At 36.1% G+C, this 20,122-nt stretch overlaps 1 protein-coding gene and 1 long non-coding RNA gene across 4 annotated transcripts in view; one reads left to right on the top strand and one right to left on the bottom strand.

Moving 5' to 3' along the window:
• LOC115215855 (VWFA and cache domain-containing protein 1-like) overlaps positions 1-7,705 on the bottom strand; it is a 92,152-nt gene extending 84,447 nt beyond the window's left edge. For all 3 annotated transcript variants that reach the window (XM_029785193.2, XM_029785195.2, XM_029785196.2), the window contains exon 1: positions 6,038-7,705. In XM_029785193.2, the coding sequence (XP_029641053.1) occupies positions 6,038-6,631 (594 nt within the window). In that variant the 5' untranslated portion in view covers positions 6,632-7,705. The remainder of the gene's footprint in view (positions 1-6,037) is intronic.
• Positions 7,706-8,335: 630 nt separating this feature from the next.
• LOC118764791 overlaps positions 8,336-20,122 on the top strand; it is a 43,498-nt gene continuing 31,711 nt past the window's right edge. The window contains exon 1 of the long non-coding RNA XR_005000596.1: positions 8,336-8,482. This is a non-coding gene — a long non-coding RNA (uncharacterized LOC118764791). The remainder of the gene's footprint in view (positions 8,483-20,122) is intronic.

Genomic DNA, 20,122 nt, shown 5'->3' with positions numbered 1-20,122 from the left:
TAAAAGGTGTCCCAACATGGCCACAGCCCGGTGATAGAAACCAGTATTAGTATACACACACATATGTTAGGACTAAAAAAATGGCTGGATGCAGAAAAACTCAAAGAACCATTACAAGAGTAATAAGATATTCCAGGTTATTGTGTTTAGTCCCAGGTCAGTTTGGATCAAGCAGACCTATTAACCAAATGCATTCAAGTAATGACCATTTCCAGGCAATATACCGAAGACTACGCCCCTTTTTTTTTCTCACAACAATAAGCAGCAATTTGCAGGAAATTTAGCTATTTTTAGTAGATTGGTTGGTCACTTAACAGCTTCTTTGTAAACTCAATGTTATTGTTTTATAAGTAACAACATATAGAACAAACTTGGAATTAATAAATTGTTTAAAAGACATCATTGTTTTTTGTTTTTTTCTTTGTGAAATGTCTACACCTGGTGATGAATTTAATATCACCAAGTTCAACACTGTCATTCCACCTTAGGGTGTCTATACCAGATGGAGTCCTTTGTCTTGCAAGCATTCAGGTCAGGTCTTCAGTTTGAAAATAACTTCCTCTCATCCTCTTATCTACTTCAATGGAACTGAAAAAGTTATGAGTTATGAGGGCCTTCCTTTTCTAAGTCATTCAAAAGAGGTAAAGATATGGAGTAAGTTGAAACTGTGATGGTGCTGGATTACTTATTGATTGAGTGAGGTACTATGATACAATAGTCAATGATTTTATGCACTCGGAGAAAGTTTTCAACAACTCTCAAATGCTCTAGTTAGTTTTGAATCAAATACCAATTGGATTGATTGCATAATAGCTGTTATTAAGAATGCAAAACATTGCTAATATGTGGTGCAAAATATATACATGAACAACCATTTATATAATAATTACCATCATTTAAGATGTTTGTTTTTTTCATCCACTGCATCTGATATATCAGGATATTTATTGTAACAATTGCAATATAAAAACACTTTCTTCTTCACCCAAAATACATGAAAAAAAGAGAAGGCTGATGTGTCTTATGCTATAGCACAGTCATATTATAATGTCGTGAGAAATTATGCTAAATTATGCTAAATAATTACCATCATTCCAAACTGCCAAATGCAGAGCGTGATCATTACCAGCATCACACTACTGGCACTCAAGCCCCATGCTAGTAGAGTATTAAGTGCACCATCCGAGTGTGATTGTTGCCAGAGCGGCTATCTGGCCTCCGTGCCAGTGGCACATAAAAAACACGATTCGAGCATGATCGTTACCAGCATCGCCTTACTGGCACCCGCGCCAGTGGCATGTGTAAAAAATTCAAGCGAGGTCATTGCCAGTGCCACCTGACTGGCACGTAAAAGCACCCACTACACTCTCGGAGTGGTTGGCGTTAGGAAGGGCATCCAGCTGTAGAAACTCTGCCAGATCAAGATTGAAGCCTGGTGCAGCCATCTGGTTCGCCAGCACTCAGTCACACGTCCAGCCCATGCTTGCATGGGAAGCGGACGTTAAAAGATGATGATGATGTCCTGTGCAAGTATTTGAACAAGAATTTCAGTTCCCTCCCCACATGTTTTCTCCCTGTAAATACTCAGGCTGGGCATTAGCAGCATCAAAATCACTAGCTTTGAAGGCTAGCAAAGGTCATGGGCACTGCCTCTCTTTCTTTGATGAACCTATTTATTTCCTTTGCTTTTTTCAAGAAAAAAAACAAAACATAGCTTGTTAAAAATAAAAGCTTTTGTCCTTTACTTGTTTCAGTCATTGGACTGTGGTCATGTTAGGACATGCTTTGAAGGGTTTAGTCAAACAAATCAACTCCAGCACTTTTTTTTAAGCCTGGAACTCATTTTATTGGTCTTTTTGCCAACTTGCTAAGTTATGGGGACAAAAACAAATCAACACTAGTTGTTAAGTGGTGGTGGGCGACAAACACAAAGGCATACCCACACAATGGGTTTCTTTCAGTTCCTATTTATCAAATCATTCACAAGGCACCTCCCACACAAATAAGCAAGTTTCTATAAACAGATAATAAAATCAGTGAGTATTTTTTCTCTCCCGGTCTTCCCTAGCTTTTTTACAATGCCCAAAGAACTTGGTGTTGTCAAGAGTCAATAAGTTTTCTCGTGGTTTCTGCAAATCTTAAGATCTATGTATCTGGCTGTGTAGGATATATTCAGTATTCACTTAGGGAACCATATCTCAGCACCATTAATAAGTTTTTGCATTTATTTGTTGGTGTCACAAGTCACAACCAATTATTTGATAATATACATGCAACCTCATCAAAAGTAGCTTTGTCCAATCCTTGACTTTATATACCCAACAAGTCTACATTGTACCTAAGGCACAAACCTGTTTCTGGATCTGAATATAAGGACTTATAAGATTTTTGTAATGTGGCTCATGAGGTTGAATGTTCTATGCAGTTCTACCCCAGATCTTTTGAAGAACGTTATAGTTATGAATAACTTTATCCTCAATATAAAGCTAATACTAGTTCTGAACACATAGTTAAGAATACAGAGTTAATAATATTCATAACACATACTACTATGAATACCCAGTTATTCTTAACCCATGCTTCAAGGTCACAAACTTATTCTGAACTTATCCTATGTTGGTAGCCTAGTAATAAATATTGTTAATCTTAAGTAAATCAACTGTGCCAGCACCATGGAATAGAATAATAAACATGACGAAAGTAGTAGGTTCCATCATTCCAAACTGCCAAAAGTCCAATTGTATACCCGTGGAGTTTAATTTCCCTGCAAGATTAAATCATCATCATCATCATCATTAATGTTGATTTTCCATGCTGACATGCATTGGACAGTTTGACAGGAGCTGGCCAGCTTAAGAGCTGCCCAAGTTCCATGCCTGCTGGATGGCCTTCCTAACACACACCACTACACGGAGTGTATTGGGTGCTTCTACATAGCACACAGTATGGGTGCTTTTTACATGGCACCTTGTATGCATATTTATTTATAAGCCATGCTGTAGTGATACTGTGGTAATAGAGGTGAAGTTGTTCACCACTGTAAAACCATTAGTGTTTATTTAGTTTACAAGTTAAAACTATAATAGAAGTGTGAACAACACCAGCTTAACTTTCAATTCTCTGATCACCACAACCACCACTTCTCTGACAAACTAAACCATGAAACATCAAGACAAGTTAATTTATCAGTTGAAACTGAAATCTATTTACAAGTTGGTTTCTTACAAACCCTTTCGTTACTGTATTTATTTTGAGATGCTCTGTATTTCTTTCGATTACTTTAAATATAACAAAGAATTTAGTAAAATAACTTAGTTATCATTCAGCTGGTGTTAGGAACATAAATTGTGACTAAGGTTTGGTGGAGGATTTTAATTCAAAACTTATGAAAACAAGCCAGTTTCAGCCAGGTTGGTAACAAAAGGGTTACTAAATACTCTATGGCAATTTGGTTGACTCCTTGTATATTTGCATATATACATTACAACACCCACCCATCATATATATAAGAAGTATTTATCATTTATACCTAGATTGGGCTGATTGAGCAAACTTATGATCTACTGTATTCCATGACCATCCAGCTTTTTCCTTTTTTTTTTCCCCCAAGTATAGTGTACAAGTATATACTGCATTATTTAATGTGTCCTATTTTTCAACTGCCAGAATAATTTGGTTGCTATTTCTAGCAGGTTAAGCAACCACATCCCTTTTTTTTTTTATTAGATGAAGGATGCCTTATTTCTTTGTAAAATACATCAGTCATTTTATGACCTTTTTATATGCTGATATACTACTCAGTCCTTTATCATTTGACACAAACAACAGGAAAACTCAACCATTTCTATGTTGGTGTAGGTTATATTTTGGCATATTCTGGTGGATGCCCTCCATATCATCAGCCACTTTACAACATAGACTGTACATATTTTATCTTGCTACTAGTACCAGAGAGATTGTCAGCAGCAGAATAACACAGTCCTTTTTGATGTGTTACTATACCTATAAACACGGACGTGTTTGCACTCATAAATATGCACAGTGTGCATGTACATATATAACATGTGTGTATATATGTGCTTAAAACTAAATGGATCTTCTGTTGGTTTCAACTGAACTAGTTACTCAATGAATTATTTGTGGCTGAGTATTCCAAAGACACGTGTTAACCTAATATAATTCTTATGGTAGGATCAGCATGCAGTGTGTGAGACAAGGTGAGTTATGGACACCACTATCCAACAGGCTTCCTTGCAGTTTCATCAATAATTTTCACTCACACAGCTTCAATGAAGCCAAGGCTGTGGTAAGAGACAATTGTTCTGCCAATCGGTGAGATCAAACCCAAGGATTTTTATCAGCAAGTAAATTTGGTAAATTTTTACCAACTCACACAAATATGAATTTAAATGTTTAAAATAAATCTTTTTTACACAGAAACACTGCATGTTTACCACTGGGGAAGTTATGATGGCCAAACATTTCCCAATAGCATTATAGAAACTTAACAAGTAGTAGTATTGGTGATGGTAATGGTAGCTGTAAATACATGTAACAGTAGTAGTGGTTCTTGTTTTTGTAATAGATCAAGAGTAGTAATAATAGTAACAATAAAAACAGTAAAAGTAGTAGTACAATAGTAAAAACAGTAGTAGACGCAGCTACAGTAAATAGAAATATCAGTAAGTAGTGTTGGGACTAGTTGCAATATTATTTCTAGTAGTACCAACATTAACAATAGCTGTAGTACCTGTAGTAGTAGTAGTAGCAACAGCAGCGAGTAACGTTTTTCCCCTATTGTAAGTTAGCTCAAATCTATTAACCTACTTTAGGGGTCGTCTTTGACCTAATAAAACTATTTTACACATACAGGCATGCTAGCACAGATTTTATTAAGTTGTGATTGGTATAAGGCTACACATTCTAGATGAAAAGCATAGTCGATTTAATCGACTCCAGCATATAACTGGCATTTTTTATAAAGCATCGGAAATTTGAAAGACTAAGTCAATTTCGGCAATAATTTGTTTCTTTATAATATGCATTTTTTAATTTTTGGAGTGGGATAGGCAATATAAATAAACATTTAAGACGACGACGAGGACAAAATACGGAGATCTACATAAATTGTAATATGCAAAAGACAATACAGAATTCATATAAATCATCCATTCACACACGCACATTACAATAAAAATTTTCTATGTAATTAACAAACACAATATATGAGGGTTTATACATTATATGGGCATTATACATATATTAGGTAGGCAGGCATGAAGACAAATTGATTGATTCGTGGATATAAGATAGATAGCTTGATAAGTGAATGGATGGACAGACAGATAAACAGAAAGATTCATTTACATGATACTAGATAAATAGTAAATACCAAGATTATAAAATATACAGACGTATTTATTTGATAAACAGATATAGGATGATTGTCGTATTAAAGACATAGATTATGAGCAAGTCAGGAACATAGCTGGAGAGATACTTACACTGCAAGGTGATAGACTAGCCATTACAAGAATGCACAAATGAAACGGCAACATAGATATAAATATAGACATTCAAGTTTTATTTCTGATAATACCCGCAAACCATGTAAACGGGAAAGCCTCTAGGTCGTCACTCGACACGCTTGAAGTAATAATACCCCTTCAAATAAGAGGATAGTAAAGTTCCAGATATCACTCGAAAATTGGGACGGTCATTACTGAAATGTTTTAATCATAGGCGTATTCAATTAATGTTGATTTGGGACTAAACAACAGCGAAGATTTTAACAAGGGAATCCTTAAATAGTCTTCGTTTGACATGTGGCTGCTTTTTAAAGCCTCTTATAAACCCATAACAGCATACATAAAGAACTTCAACTAACAATTAACTATAAGAATTCAAGTCATACACAAATGATAGGATATTTAATTAATATATATTGTCACAGGTTGAATTATACGCATACCCACATAGAAGTGATGATTCCCCAACAATTTAACCGAGAGCATTTAAACATCAAAGTTGTATTTACCTGCATAGTAGTAACTCCAATTTCTTCGTTGGTCAGCCTCCTTAAGTGTGCAGACAAACGTTGAGCTTCGTGTTCTATAATAATTCCTCCAAAGTCTTTAGGATTAATTGGTTCTTGAACGGTAAGGCTATTGTCCGGGTAGAAACGGTCATCATTACTCTTCATTCTCGATTTCATTCTCGATTTGCCATGTTTCGCTTTGTTGGCCGAAACTTTCCGAGAATTCCCCTCGTGCTTCCCGTCCTTCGGATCTTTAGGAATATCGATCTCACTGTGCGTAGTAGTGAACGTTTCCTTTTTTGAAGTGATCGGTTTTGATAAAGGTCCCGTCCGGGAAAGGAACGTGTTATCAGCACTATTACCAACCGGGGACGTTGGTAAACCAGGTGATGATGATGATGGCCGTAGTAAGGGAGATGGACTGGAAATTAAAGATGGTTCACTTGGCAAAGAAGTTGGTAAAAAGTCCTCTTTTTTCTTTTTCAGTAAATCAATGCCATTCGACGAAGACGATCTGTTAGCTAAAGCACATATAAATAATGTGGTGCAAAGAAACGCCAGTCGGACTATACTGAAACAAAGTTTAACCGCCATCTTGATGCTACAACAACCGAACAGGCTTCAAGAAGCATTTGGTCAAATGGGACAAAATTGTACGACTAGATATATATATATATGTATGTATATATATATGTGTGTGTGTATATGTGTTCCGCGTGCAAGAGTGTATTTGCGCGCGCGCGTGTAAATGGTCCTCTTAAACAATGACTTGTTAATTGTTTACTCTAGTAAAATATTTCTTCCGTACAGCGATTCATTAGGCACCAAGAGTGTGTTTGTGTATGTATGTATACGCGTGTACGCTAGATATGTATATATATATATATGTATGTGTGTGTGTATGCATATATATATATATATATATATATATATATATATATCAATAAAAAGCAGTAGGTTTATATTAATTGAAGATGAGACATAAACGAACACTCTTGCTGAATGTTTATCTTAACATACGTTTCACAGAAAATGCCTCATTCATCAAAAATATATATTTTAGCCAAAAGAATATTATACATACAATGCATTATGTGAGAGTGTGTTTATATATGTATTACATCTAATTATTGCTAATATCGAGAAAGATGTAGAAGCGAACATAGATGATGCTATGCTTAAATGACACGGTTAAATGAACACTTGCCAAATGTTTAATCTCAACTCAACGTGTAAATTATTAATTAAAACATTAAAAACACAATTTTCTTCTACATAAATATTCCATTTAAGAAAACACTGTTGTAGGAAGAATAAAAGCAGAGTTTAAAAAGAGAAAAATATATTTTGCAAACCGACACTAAAAATATAAATGGAGAAGAATCAGAGTGTAAATACGATATTCCGTTTTTCGACAATGTAGAAATAGTTGGTAAAGTTATAAATCCTTAATGCAGATCTGAATGTTAACAGATCATAGTGTACATGGTCGAAATAATTATAAATAAGAGAAAATTAAAATATCACTGGATAATTAATTGTGTGAGGTAGAAATCTTATATAGCAGCAATCCAGTTTAAGTGTATCATCGTTATCTCTCAAGTCCATTAAGACTGTCCACTGACTGCTTGAGGAACTTAATAAACCAAGTTAGCCACTGCCAAAATTACCTCCTCTTAGTTGCTCCAGTTTCGTTACTCTTTCCTCTAGATGGCACTGTTACTTGTCAGTGCAATTCTATTGCTTATTTCCCGTTGTAGTGGTGAGTTCGATTCATGACAAATTGTGTCTTCGAACCTGTTTCAATTTTTTCTTGTTTTAACCGATAAAAGTCATTAAAGTAACACTTAGGCGTGGGATATGTGCTTCGAAACAAAATTCGTTATAGCATATAGTTAGAGATGAACTGAGAATGAGTTGTTCCTGATTACAGGAACTTTTACGATTCGCGTCAAGTTAAGAAATGCTTCCAATTTATTAAAGTGGAGTAGCCACAATTTAATAGCTGTTAATAAGTACTATGGTCTTAGAAACATAAGACATAATAGGAATTACCAAGTAGAGAGGGTTAAGGATAGTAACCGAGACTTCATCAATTCATACGGTGTCCAGTTAGCTTTCAAATGCGTTATGCAACTAACATCATAAAATCATTACACCTATGATATATCAACCATACAGAAGTAACAATTCTCACATTTTACGTCTGTTTTCCGTGACAGCATGAGTTAGACAAATATATTTTCGACTCGTTGTTTTACACCTGGTTGCCTTTCCAATCACTATTCGTTTATTTTCATGTAAGAAAAGTATTATTCTACACGTCCTCAAAAGTACAAACCTCACAGGTGATTTTTTTGATGAGAGAAATGATAACAATGTCACTGCTTGTAGCTCAGCGACTTTTGGAGAAGTCACTCATTTCTTCAACCAGTGTTAAAGGAGGTAGGTTCCTGTGAAGCTTTGCAATAAGTAGCAGATAGCCTTAAGGGATTAACTATACGATGACTGAATGTACCAGGAGAATGAAGTGAGCTTATTTATATGCAACTCTCCCCCACCAAAAAAAAATCTTGTTTAACCAAATAATGAAAATATTTCCAGAGCACTTCACTAAAGAAGATATTAAGTTACAAAACTTAAAATAACAAGGAGTTATTTGTATAGTAACTAGACACTTTGGAACCTCACAAGGTACATTTTAATTCATCATATTACATTTATTCACTGCATATTCCACAACTAATTAGAAATTAGGGCCAGAGCTAAAGTCTTTCTGAAATACATATATGGAAAAAGTGACTATGAATATACCTAAATAAAGAAAATATGTGTATAGTTACCCTATGGTAAACATTTCTGGGACATGTAGATGTTTTTGCCACCACTGGCTTCTTCAGCTGGGAATCAAATCAGACCAGACCGCATTCATACTCCCTTTCAACTCAGCAATGAATGCAAATGCTACATACAATATTAATAAGAAACTTTGATGGCAGAAGTTTGGGAAAATGCAAAATAATTATTTGGAATGTACAATGTCTTACAAAGCAGCATTAAGACTTTTGGGGAAGAAATTGTAAGATATCTCTAGAAGAAAAGATAATGGGTGAAACAACTGGTTTTGGTTCAGAAAAACATTGTTTGTTATTTGAAGAGATGTGTGATAAGATGGCTTAAAGCCATCATTTCCTTGGAGAAATATTACAAAATTTTCAATTATCCACCAACATGAAATCTCATTTATATGGTGATAATAACAATGGTATTGTCTCTTTGAGTGACTGGAGAAGGCACTACTTGAAACCTTTGGTGATTTGTTATTGCCTGCTTTCAAGTAAAGAATAACTGGTAATTAAGAACTATCTGAGTCTTTCAGAATAACAACAACAACAATAATAATAATAATGTTGTATCTGAAGGATGCATCAAAAGGAAATGCTGTTGACAATTACAGGCCAATTTGTTGCTTCCCATTAATATGGAAGTTATGTCAGGAGGAATTGCAGAAGAATTGTACAAATTTCTTGATGAGAATGATATATTACCAATAGAACAAAAAAGCTGTTGAAGGAGATGCAGAGGTACCAAAGATTAATTATTGATAGACAAAATGGTAATGCAAGATTGTAAACAAAGGAGAACGAAGTTGGGAATGACCTGGGTTGACTATCGCAAAGCTTATAGTATGATTCTACATTTGTAGATCATCAAGTGCTTAAATCTCTTTGGAATTGTGAGGAATATAATGTGTTTCCTGAAGAGAAGTATGGTGGGGTGGAAAACTGAACTGACATCTATGGAAAAAGCTTCTGGGCATCAGAAGAGGGATTTTCCAGGGTGATAGCTTATCTCTGTTGCTTTTTGTTCTCTGCATGATCCCTCTGACCTTGGTACTTAGGAAAATGAACCTAGGATATCAGCTAAAGGGATTTCTCTAACAATCAACCACCCACTCTTCATGGATGGTCTGAAACTAATGCAAGGGTGAGAAGTGAGTTCCTTGGTGAACACACTCCTCTATTTTAGTGCTAACATTAGAATGGAATTTGGACTCAAGAAGTGTGGAATAATCTACCGAAAAAGAGGCAAGGTACAGTCCCTAGCAGGGATAGAATTACCAAATAGAGAACTAATTAAACAAATTGAAATGGAAGTCTACAAATACCTTACAATACTAGAGTTCAATGAGATAATGGAGAAGGAAATGAAAGAGTAGCTGAGGATGGAATATTTCTGAAGACTAAGGTTGGTGTTATACTCAAAATTGACTGGATGGAAAAAATCCAAGCAGTTAATACATAGGTGATAGCATCACTTTGGTATGGAACTGGAATTATAAAATAGCAAAAGAAAGAACTGCTGAAGATGGATCCAAAGACAAGAAAAATGTTGACAGTGCATGGAGCCTCCCACCCTAAGAATGACACCGATAGACTGTACTTGTCCAGGTGAAAAGGTGGAAAAGGTTTGATCAGTTGCTAGGATTGTATTGAAGTGGAGGAAAACATCTTAGAGTGGTATATTGTTGAAAAAGAAGAAGGATGGAGTCATTAAAACTGAGAACTTTTTTTTTATCTAGTTTCATCTCACGAGCTGTGGCCATGGTGGGGCACTGCCATTGTGAAAAAAAAATTTAAAGAGGAAAAGAACAAAAAAAAGAAACAGGATGTAAGGAAAACAATGTACATCCAGTTTGCAAGAGAAACAAATGCCAAGACAGATACAAAAGACAATGGATATGGAGGAGTGACATGAAGATAGAGACAGATGCACTCATATGTGCAGCTCAAGAACAAGCATTAAGGACTAACAATGTGAAGTGCAGAATCGACAACACTACCGACAGTGACAAATGCAGAATGTGTGGTGTGAGGGTAAAACAGTATGGCACATCAATAGCAAATGCCTGAAATTGGCAGAACATGAATACAAAAAACAACATGACAATGTGGCAAGAATGATCCATTGGGAGCTCTGTGGAAATCATGGCCTACAAAGAGCAAAAACATGGTAGGTGCAAACCCCAGAAGGAGTCATGGAGAATGAAATATTGCAAAATCCTGTGGGATGCAATGATTCAGTGTGATCAATGCAGATACCTGACCAGCTATCAGAAACTGGACATTATTGTGGTGAATAAAAAAGGAAGAACATGCATGATAATGAACATAGCATGTTTTGGTGACGACCAGATCGAAGACAATGAAGAGAAAATGACAATTTAAAGTGAGAAATATGAAGGTTGTGGTCAATGGGTAGAGTAGATGTGGTACTAATAGTAATTGGCGCACTTGGAAGTATCAGCACTCTACTACCAACAGATTGGTATAATGCAAAAGTAGAACATCTACAAAAATCAGCATTGCTTGGAACAGCAAGAATTCTTTGCAGGGTTCTTGAAGCATGACCAGTAAACAAGTGTCACTTTAGTCTGCTGGCTGTGGACAGCTGACACTTTCCATCATACCCAGTAAAATAAGCTGAATTTTCATATAAATAATAATAATAATAATAACTATAATAATCATTTCTACTAAAGGTACAAGGCCTGAAATTTGGTGGGAGGTAAGTAGTTGGTTACATAGACCCCAGTGTTTCACTGGTACTTAATTTATTGACCCCGAAAAGCTAAAAGGCAAAGTTGACCTCAGCAGAATTTCACATCTCTCTCTCTCTCTCTCACACACACACACCCTTTCCTAAAGTCACATATACATACTTACATACACACATTTATATATATATATATATATATATGTCCTCATGGGCCGTGACTGCTGAAGACATGCGTAAGCTCGTGAGGAATGAAGCCAGTATGCTCCGATGGATGTGTAATGTCAGTGTACATACTCGACAGAGCGTTAGTACCTTGAGAGAAATGTTGTACCTAAGCATCAGTTGTGGTGTGCTAGAGAGACGATTGCGCTGGTATGGTCATGTGGCAAGAATGGATGAAGATAGGTGTATGAGAAAGTGCCAATCCCTAGCAGTTGAGGGAACCCGTGGAAGAGGTAGACCCAGGAAAACCTGGGACGAGGTGGTGAAGCACGACCTTCGAACTTTAGGCCTCACTGAGGAAATGACCAGTGACCGAGACCTTTGGAAATATGCTGTACGTGAGAAGACCAGGCAGGACAAGTGAGCCCAGCCCACTTATGAATGCCTTTCCTCCCTTGGACACAAAGACCTGTTGAGGCAAGCGAAGTCGATATAGAACCTCATCCGACGACAGGCACCCATGCCAACCCCCTTTGCTTGCGAAGACATGTTGGGGCAAGCGAAATCAAAATCGAATTGAACCAGCCAGGATCCCTGGTCTGGTGGTACGTAAAAAGCACTATCCGACTCGTGGCCGATGCCAGCGCCGCCTCGACTGGCTTCCGTGCCGGTGGCACGTAAAATACACCAATCCGACCGTGGCCGTTGCCAGCCTCGCCTGGCACCTGTGCAGGTGGCACGTAAAAAGCACCCACTACACTCACGGAGTGGTTGGCGTTAGGAAGGGCATCCAGCTGTAGAAACATTGCCAGATAAGACTGGAGCCTGGTGCAGCCTTCTGGCTTCCCAGATCCCCGGTCGAACCGTCCAACCCATGCTAGCATGGAGAACGGACGTTAAACGATGATGATGATGATATATATATATATATATAGTAGTAACAGAAAAGAGGAATTTCGATAATCCCCAAGTGGTGAGTAGTAATGTATATAAGAAATTAAAAAAGGAAAATATGCACACTTACATAGTTTTAATATAATTATTAATATATCGACCAGTTTCGCTATCGCTATTCATGATATTATGTTTTCCTTATTTGAATATATATTTTTTCTTTAAGAAGAAATTTTGTCCATGTTGTGTGTGATGAAATTCACAAGCGAATGACTTCACAAGTAGATAAATAAAGGGAGGTAATTGGTTGTCACTATTATTGTTATTGTTGTGGGTAGGGGAGATAACTGTTCAGCTTTCGGTAATGGGTGGGGATTATATATGTGTACAGACAGAGACGAGTTTCAAAAACCTTGTTTAGTAGGGGATATATGTACAGTGATGTAATCGTGAATTGAAATATGTAAAAAGATAAAAGTTGGTTTTGTATTTTTCAATGAAAAAAGTTTCTTTATTTAAACGTTCTAGTTGAGAGATTGTGTTTTTGCACTGGTAGAAAGGGAAGACTGTGAAATTTGGTTTGATGTTACCTGCACATTTTTCTATATGTTCACTGAGAGGAATTTGTGTTGCGGGGAAACGGATTTGCTCTTTATGTAGAGTGCTTCTCTTTCTCAAGGTCATACTCGTTTGTCCACTATAGTGGTGTCCGCAACCCGAGCAGGTTATTACATAAATTAGGTTCTCAGAGGCACAAGTGAAACTAGTTTTAATTGTGAACCTCTGTCCTTGTTTGATAAGGAAACCCGAGCCTTCAAGCAGGTTGGGGCAGGTTCCACAGTTTGGGCGTCCACATTTTTCAACAGTTGGTTTCGTGGTTATTTTGTAAAGCTTTGCATTTGTTAGTAGTCTCTTTGGCGATTTATCTTGTTTTTTGCATTTGATGAGATTGTGTGTTTTCAGGATGTCATTCATTTTTGGGATCTCTAGTTAGTAAAGGAAGAGTTTGCACAATAGTGTTGAATGCCTCCCTGTTTCTGAGATTGTGTGTTGATATAAATAGTAATGTTTTGAGTTGAGGGGGTGGTGTTATGTTTTTTTTGTTCTTAGTGTTTTTGGCACGTTTAATTCCCTCGTCGATAAGAGAGGGTGGATATTGTCATTGTCTTTCAATATATATATATATATGAGGGGGTAGTGAAAAGTTCCTGGGTAAAAGAAAATATGGGAAGAACAGTTAATTACGATTTTATTTAATATATTCCCCTTTCAGTTTCAGGCACTTATTGTAGCAGTCCTTCAGTTTTTATAAGCCCTATAAAGAACTCAGAAGGTTGTGCCTCCAACCAGGAACTCTTCAAACCCCCTTGTATGAAGATGTACCAGTCTCTGTATTCTTTGTAATTGTCACATACATACATACATGCTTGCATACCTACCTACCTACATATATACATACACACATACATGGTGGCTGCCCCCTCGTTATTGAGTATGGCCATTGCACAAAACTTAATCAATGTTGTTATCGTGCAATGCCTGTGCAAGAAGATTTTTTTTTAAGTGAGGAAAGGCTGTGCACTGAGTCAATCCCACTCACTAAGCAACAGTAGCCATAATCCGAAAAGAAGAACAAGTCAACAGCATTGATAACCACTGAGCCGCAGGTTTTATGTCGGAGTTATCCCAGTTATCCTAGAAGGATGCCCTAACAAAGGCTAAGAGTCCTTCACTCCCATGGTTTAACCACGCGATCGGGTATTCAGTCCGATTATTTCTATGTCCCCATGCATGATACAGCCTTAAGACATTTATTGGATGGCCGTTGACTCTCAAGAGTTCCTCCGCCCTTTGACGGGTTTTGTTTTTCATCCCGCAGGGTGTCCAATAAACACCCTCCTCACCAAGCAAGCTTGGTGGGGTTGCCGGTTTAGTCGCCGACGGCCCGACCATGCAACAGGCTGTACTGGGTTACATGTTACCAGTAGCACTCAAAAGTGACCTGACATACATACATAGTGGAACTTCGGTTTATAAATTTAATTCATTCCTGAAGGTCATTTGTCACCTGAAATGTTCATAAACCAAAATTATTTTTCCCATAGGAAATTCAAGAGAAGGTATGATGAATTTGAGCAGAGATATACACTGAGTGAAAGCTAGACAGCAACTAGCACTTTTCTGCTGATACTTCCAGCTTGTTGCCAACCATCATTGTTGGCTTGCAGGTTTGTTGCTTGAGACACTGTTTGTCACTCATGATGTTTTATGTTGGAAAAATTTTTTGTAAACTCATTTGATGAGAGTTAGTTGTAATCTGAGGTTCCACTGTATTTGTATATATATTAAAGTTGCTTAGAGAATAAGTTAACCTCATAAAGGGATAGTTGCATCCAAGGAAATACAGGCTTTATACCTTGTAATTTTGAGATATGTAATTTCCTCAACCAATGGACATTGATTGATTGATTTTGGATCTGAATGTTTTTTTTTATATATATATGTAAATGACTATGAATGTATATGTATTTACACATTATATATATATATATATATATATATATATATATATATATATATATATATATATATATATATATATATATATATATATATATCATAATTGGATATTTTACTTCTTTTTATTTACTTACTTTACATTTATTTTTATTTTTATTTTTTCATTTTATTTTATTTCCATTTTTATTTACTTTTTATTTTATTCCATCTTATTCTTTACTTTACCTTATTACTCATTATATTCTAAGTGATCTATTAACTCTTCACCCACACATAGCAATGAAAACATAATAACTCCTTATTTAGTCTGCTTGCATGAATGGAAGGGTTCACATGTAATATCTAAATGTATATTTTTCTGTGATAAAATTATGCTCATAACATATAAATGCAAACTTAAATCATAAATTCGTAATTTACCTATTGAGCACTAATGGAAATGGCTGTAAGAAGTAAAGATTACCAATTTTTTAATAACAAATAATTATTATTATCTTAACTCTCCATTTTCTTTCCTTCATTTAACTGAACATGAACTTTATGTGTGTGTGTGTGTGTGTACATATATATATGTGTGGGTGCAGGTATGGCTGTGTGGTAAGAAGCTTGCTTGCCAACCACATAGTTCTGGGTTTAACCCCACTGTGTGGCACCATGGGCAAGTGTTTTCTACTTCAGCATTGGACTGACCAAAGCCTTGTGAGTGAATTTGGTAGACGAAAACTGAAAGAAGCCCATTGTATATATATATATGTATGTATGTATGGATGGATATCTATGTGTGTGTGTCTGTATTTGCTCCCCCATCACCACTTGACAACCAGCATTAGTATGCTTACATCCTTGTAACCTAGTGGTTTGGCAAAAGAGACTGATAGAATAAGTACTAGGCTTAAAAAATAAGTCCTGGGGTCAATTTGTTCAAATAAAATCCTTCAAGGCAGTGCTCCAGCATGGCCACAGTCAAATGACAAACAAATCGAAGAATATATATAAAGGTTCTTTTAGCTTCTGTCTACCAAATCCACTCACAAGAATTCAGTCAGCCCAGGACTGCAGAAGACATTTGCCCAAGGTACCACCTAGTAGGGCTGAACCAGGAACCATGTAGTTGAGATGCAAATTTCTTAACCACACAGCCATGTTTGCACCTATTATATATTTCATTTGGTGATACTAAAGCAGTTCTCTTTTTTCTCATTTGTTGAAAATCCCCGGTACAATTACTACAAATTCTCACTTCTTATTCTTCTCCCACATTCAATACAGTAGTAATTTATCGGCCATGTAATTTTTTAAAAACTAATATAAAATTTTTTTTAGGTCTCTATACAGTACTCTATTTATCTTTGAAATTTTACTCAGCATTTTTTATAAAGATAATTTTTAATGAAATGAATTTCCATATTTCCTGCCATCTCAAAATCAGGTGTACTTGTTTGTATGATCCTCATAAATTATACTCACAAATATACAAACACATGCACATATGCATACACACATGCACTCATACACATGCATTTACACACACACAAGACCACAAACAGTGTTATATTTATATTCTCAGTCAACATTAAATACTGTAGTTCTGAAATTACAAAGTATTGTAGAATAAAAGAAAAAAAATACATCCCTTCTTTAAAAAACAGGTAAAGGTTGGTGATTGGAAGAGCATCTGGCAGAAAAATACTACCTCAAATAAGTATCTGTCCAACCTATACTGGTATAGAAAAATATGGGAGTAAAATAAATGAATGAATGAAAAATATATAAAATGTATAAATGTGTGTGTTTGTGTGTGCATGCATGTATGTGTGAATGCATGCATTCATGCACGTGCATGTGCATATACGTAATCCTTCTCAGTCAAGGGTTCTTTTCTTTGTCTTGCAAATTAATTTGCAACCTGACAAGTGCCAGTGACATGAAAAAAAGCATCCAGTACACCCCTGTAAAGTTGACACTAGAAAAGACATCCAGTTATTGAAATGATGCCAAAACAAACACTGGAGTTTGATGCAGTTCTTCACCTCACTGAATACTGTCAAACAATCCAGTTCATAGTAGTATGGCAAACAAATGTTACGATGATGATGATGATGTGAACATCCCTCTCTCTCTCTCTCTTTATATGTATATATATTTATACATATGCACACACACACATATATACATATACATGTGTGTATATGCATGTGTGTTTGAATGTATACATATGTGTACATGAACACATATATGTTTAGATACTGACATTACAGATATATCCACAGATTCAACAGCAGATATGCAAGTGTTTCTGAAGGACAACATCTTGTATAAAGATGATGGCAACACGTACACCAAGATAACAGGCAAAAACTTTATCATCCCCATCACCATCACTCCCACCATCATAGCACCATCACCACAATCACCCACCACCACTACCATACCATTGCTGTCACTGTCATCAATACCACCTCCACTACTTCCTTCCAATAGGGCCATCAATATCACTACTATGATCACTGCCATAATCACGACCACAACTACTATCCCTATCACCATTATCATTTCCCACCATTACCAATACTACTGCTATGACCATCTCTGTACCCATTATTACCACCACCACCACCACCATTATTACCACAGGCTCTCAAAACAGTTGGTAAAAGGAACCTAAAAAATATATCACCAAAGATACAAACACAGTGCCTTCTGAGTGGTTAGTCAACCTGTTAAAAAATAATCTCTCATAAATAACATCCTACAGGATAGTCACAACTAGAATAATTTTTTATCATATGATCCTTTTTAGCAGACAAAATGACAGGAATACTCCATATAAAATGTGCACAAACTAAATATCATATACTAAATATACCAAAATAACCCCCAGAAAATCTTTCTCAAATCACAGTTTACAGTTTTATAAAAGGAAGGATACAATGGATGATATTGTCTTATATATAGTATATCAGGAAAAAAGGAATATCATTGTCATAGTTGGAATGTCTTTATCTACCTAGTTGGGGCTAACCCTTACTTTAAATAACAACAGCAATAAAGGAATCAAAGCTGCTAAAAAAAGAAACAAAAATTTTAATAACAACCAAACCATGACCACTATTCAGAAAAGTTTGACAAGAGAAAAACCAGAACTTTAGTGGCCTGTAGGTGTTTTAAAAAGTAAGCCCACATATATGAAAGAAATAGACTGAGCTATAATAAATGAAGTGATTATTCCTATCAAACTTTCTCAGGGATTTAAGATAATTTCAACCTACAGTAAGTCACAGGGTCACATCTTCAGAATTTAATTCTCTAATTAAAAAAGAAAAAGATAAAGAAAAATGAATAATACAAAAGAAAGAAGCTTCTACATCCCATTTAAAGGCTACATATTATGTAGTGTGTGTGCACCCCTGTTGACCTAGCTGCAAATATATATATATAAAGTCATGCCATAAGTTCTGTCTGATTTTACCTTTTTTAAAATTGAATGAAATTTAATAGTATTTTAGAATGTCTAATGGAATTAAAATTTTTTTTATGCATTTGTGTACATTTTAACTAATTAAATATTATTTTACAGAATAATAGAATGAAAATTTCTTTGACTAAAACCCTTTCTAACATGGAAGTATCCAAAGAGCATTTGAGGCACATAATGCTTTATGAGTACAAAAAAAGGAAACTCTGCAGCCGAAGCAACTCAAAACGACTCAGTTTATAGGAAAGAATGCTTGAATGAAAGAACTTGCAGAAGATGGTTTGCAAAATTCAGAAGTGGAGATTTTAGCCTAGAAGATAAAGATAGAACAGGACATCCAGTTAAGTTTGATGATAAGCTCTTTGAGGCATTACTTGAAGAAAATCCTGCATTATCAGTTGAAGAACTGGCGAGAAAGCTTAGTTCAAACCATACAACTGTTCATCGTCATCTTCAGCAACTTGGAAAGTGGGTGCCTCATGAATTGTCCGAAAGCAACCGCAAATCCTGAGTTGACATCTGCTCTTCTCTCCATTCTCGCGAACTCATTTCACCCTTTTTGGATAGACATGTAACTGGTGATGAAAATTTGGTCTTCTACCAAAATGTTAAACGTCGTAAACAGTGGCTTGGTAAAAGGGAAAAAGCTCAACCACAACCGAGAAGGGAACTTCGCAGAAAAAACGGTTCTTCTCTCTATCTGGTGGGATTGTAAAGGAGTAATTCACTTTGAATTGTTAGCACCTAATGCAACAATTAATGTGCAAGTCTATTGTCAGCAATTAGAGTGTTTGAAGCAAGCATTTGAAGAAAAAAAGACCTGCTTTAGTGAATTGAAAAGGAGAGATGATTCATCAGGACAATGCACGACCCACACTACAAAGATCACATCACAGAAGATTGAAGGGCTTGGTTGGGAAAAAATTCCTCATCCACCTTATTCTGCCAACCTTGCTCCTTCAGACTACCATTTGTTTTGTAGTTTACAGAATCATTTGGGGGACATAACTTTCGCAAGCCAGGAGGAGGTCGAAACTGACATTTCAGAGTTCTTCGCTTTGAAACCAAAAGAGTTTTACGTTGATGGGATTAAAAAGCTTGTAAATAGATGGAAGGAAGTCATAGATAATCAGGGAAAGTACATTGAGGATTAAATTTCAATTAAATATAACATTTGATCGCTTGTTTTCTTTATTCAAAATTCGGACAGAACTTATGGGATGACCAGATATATATATAAATCATCATCATCATCGTTTAACATCTGTTTTCCATGCTGGCATGGGTTGGACCGTTTGACTGAGGTTTGGAGAGCCAGCAGCTGCACCATGTTCCCATCTGATTTGGCAATATTTCTACAGCTGGATGCCCTTCCTAACGCCAACCACTCTGAGAGAGTAGTGGATGCTTTTTACATGCCACCAGCACAGGAGCCAGTCAGACGGACCTGGTATCGATCACGCTCAGATAGTGCT

Source organism: Octopus sinensis, linkage group LG9 (genome assembly GCF_006345805.1).
Source record: "Octopus sinensis linkage group LG9, ASM634580v1, whole genome shotgun sequence".
NCBI classification, from domain to species: Eukaryota; Metazoa; Mollusca; class Cephalopoda; order Octopoda; family Octopodidae; genus Octopus; species Octopus sinensis.
This window is presented reverse-complemented; position numbering and strand designations above follow the sequence as displayed.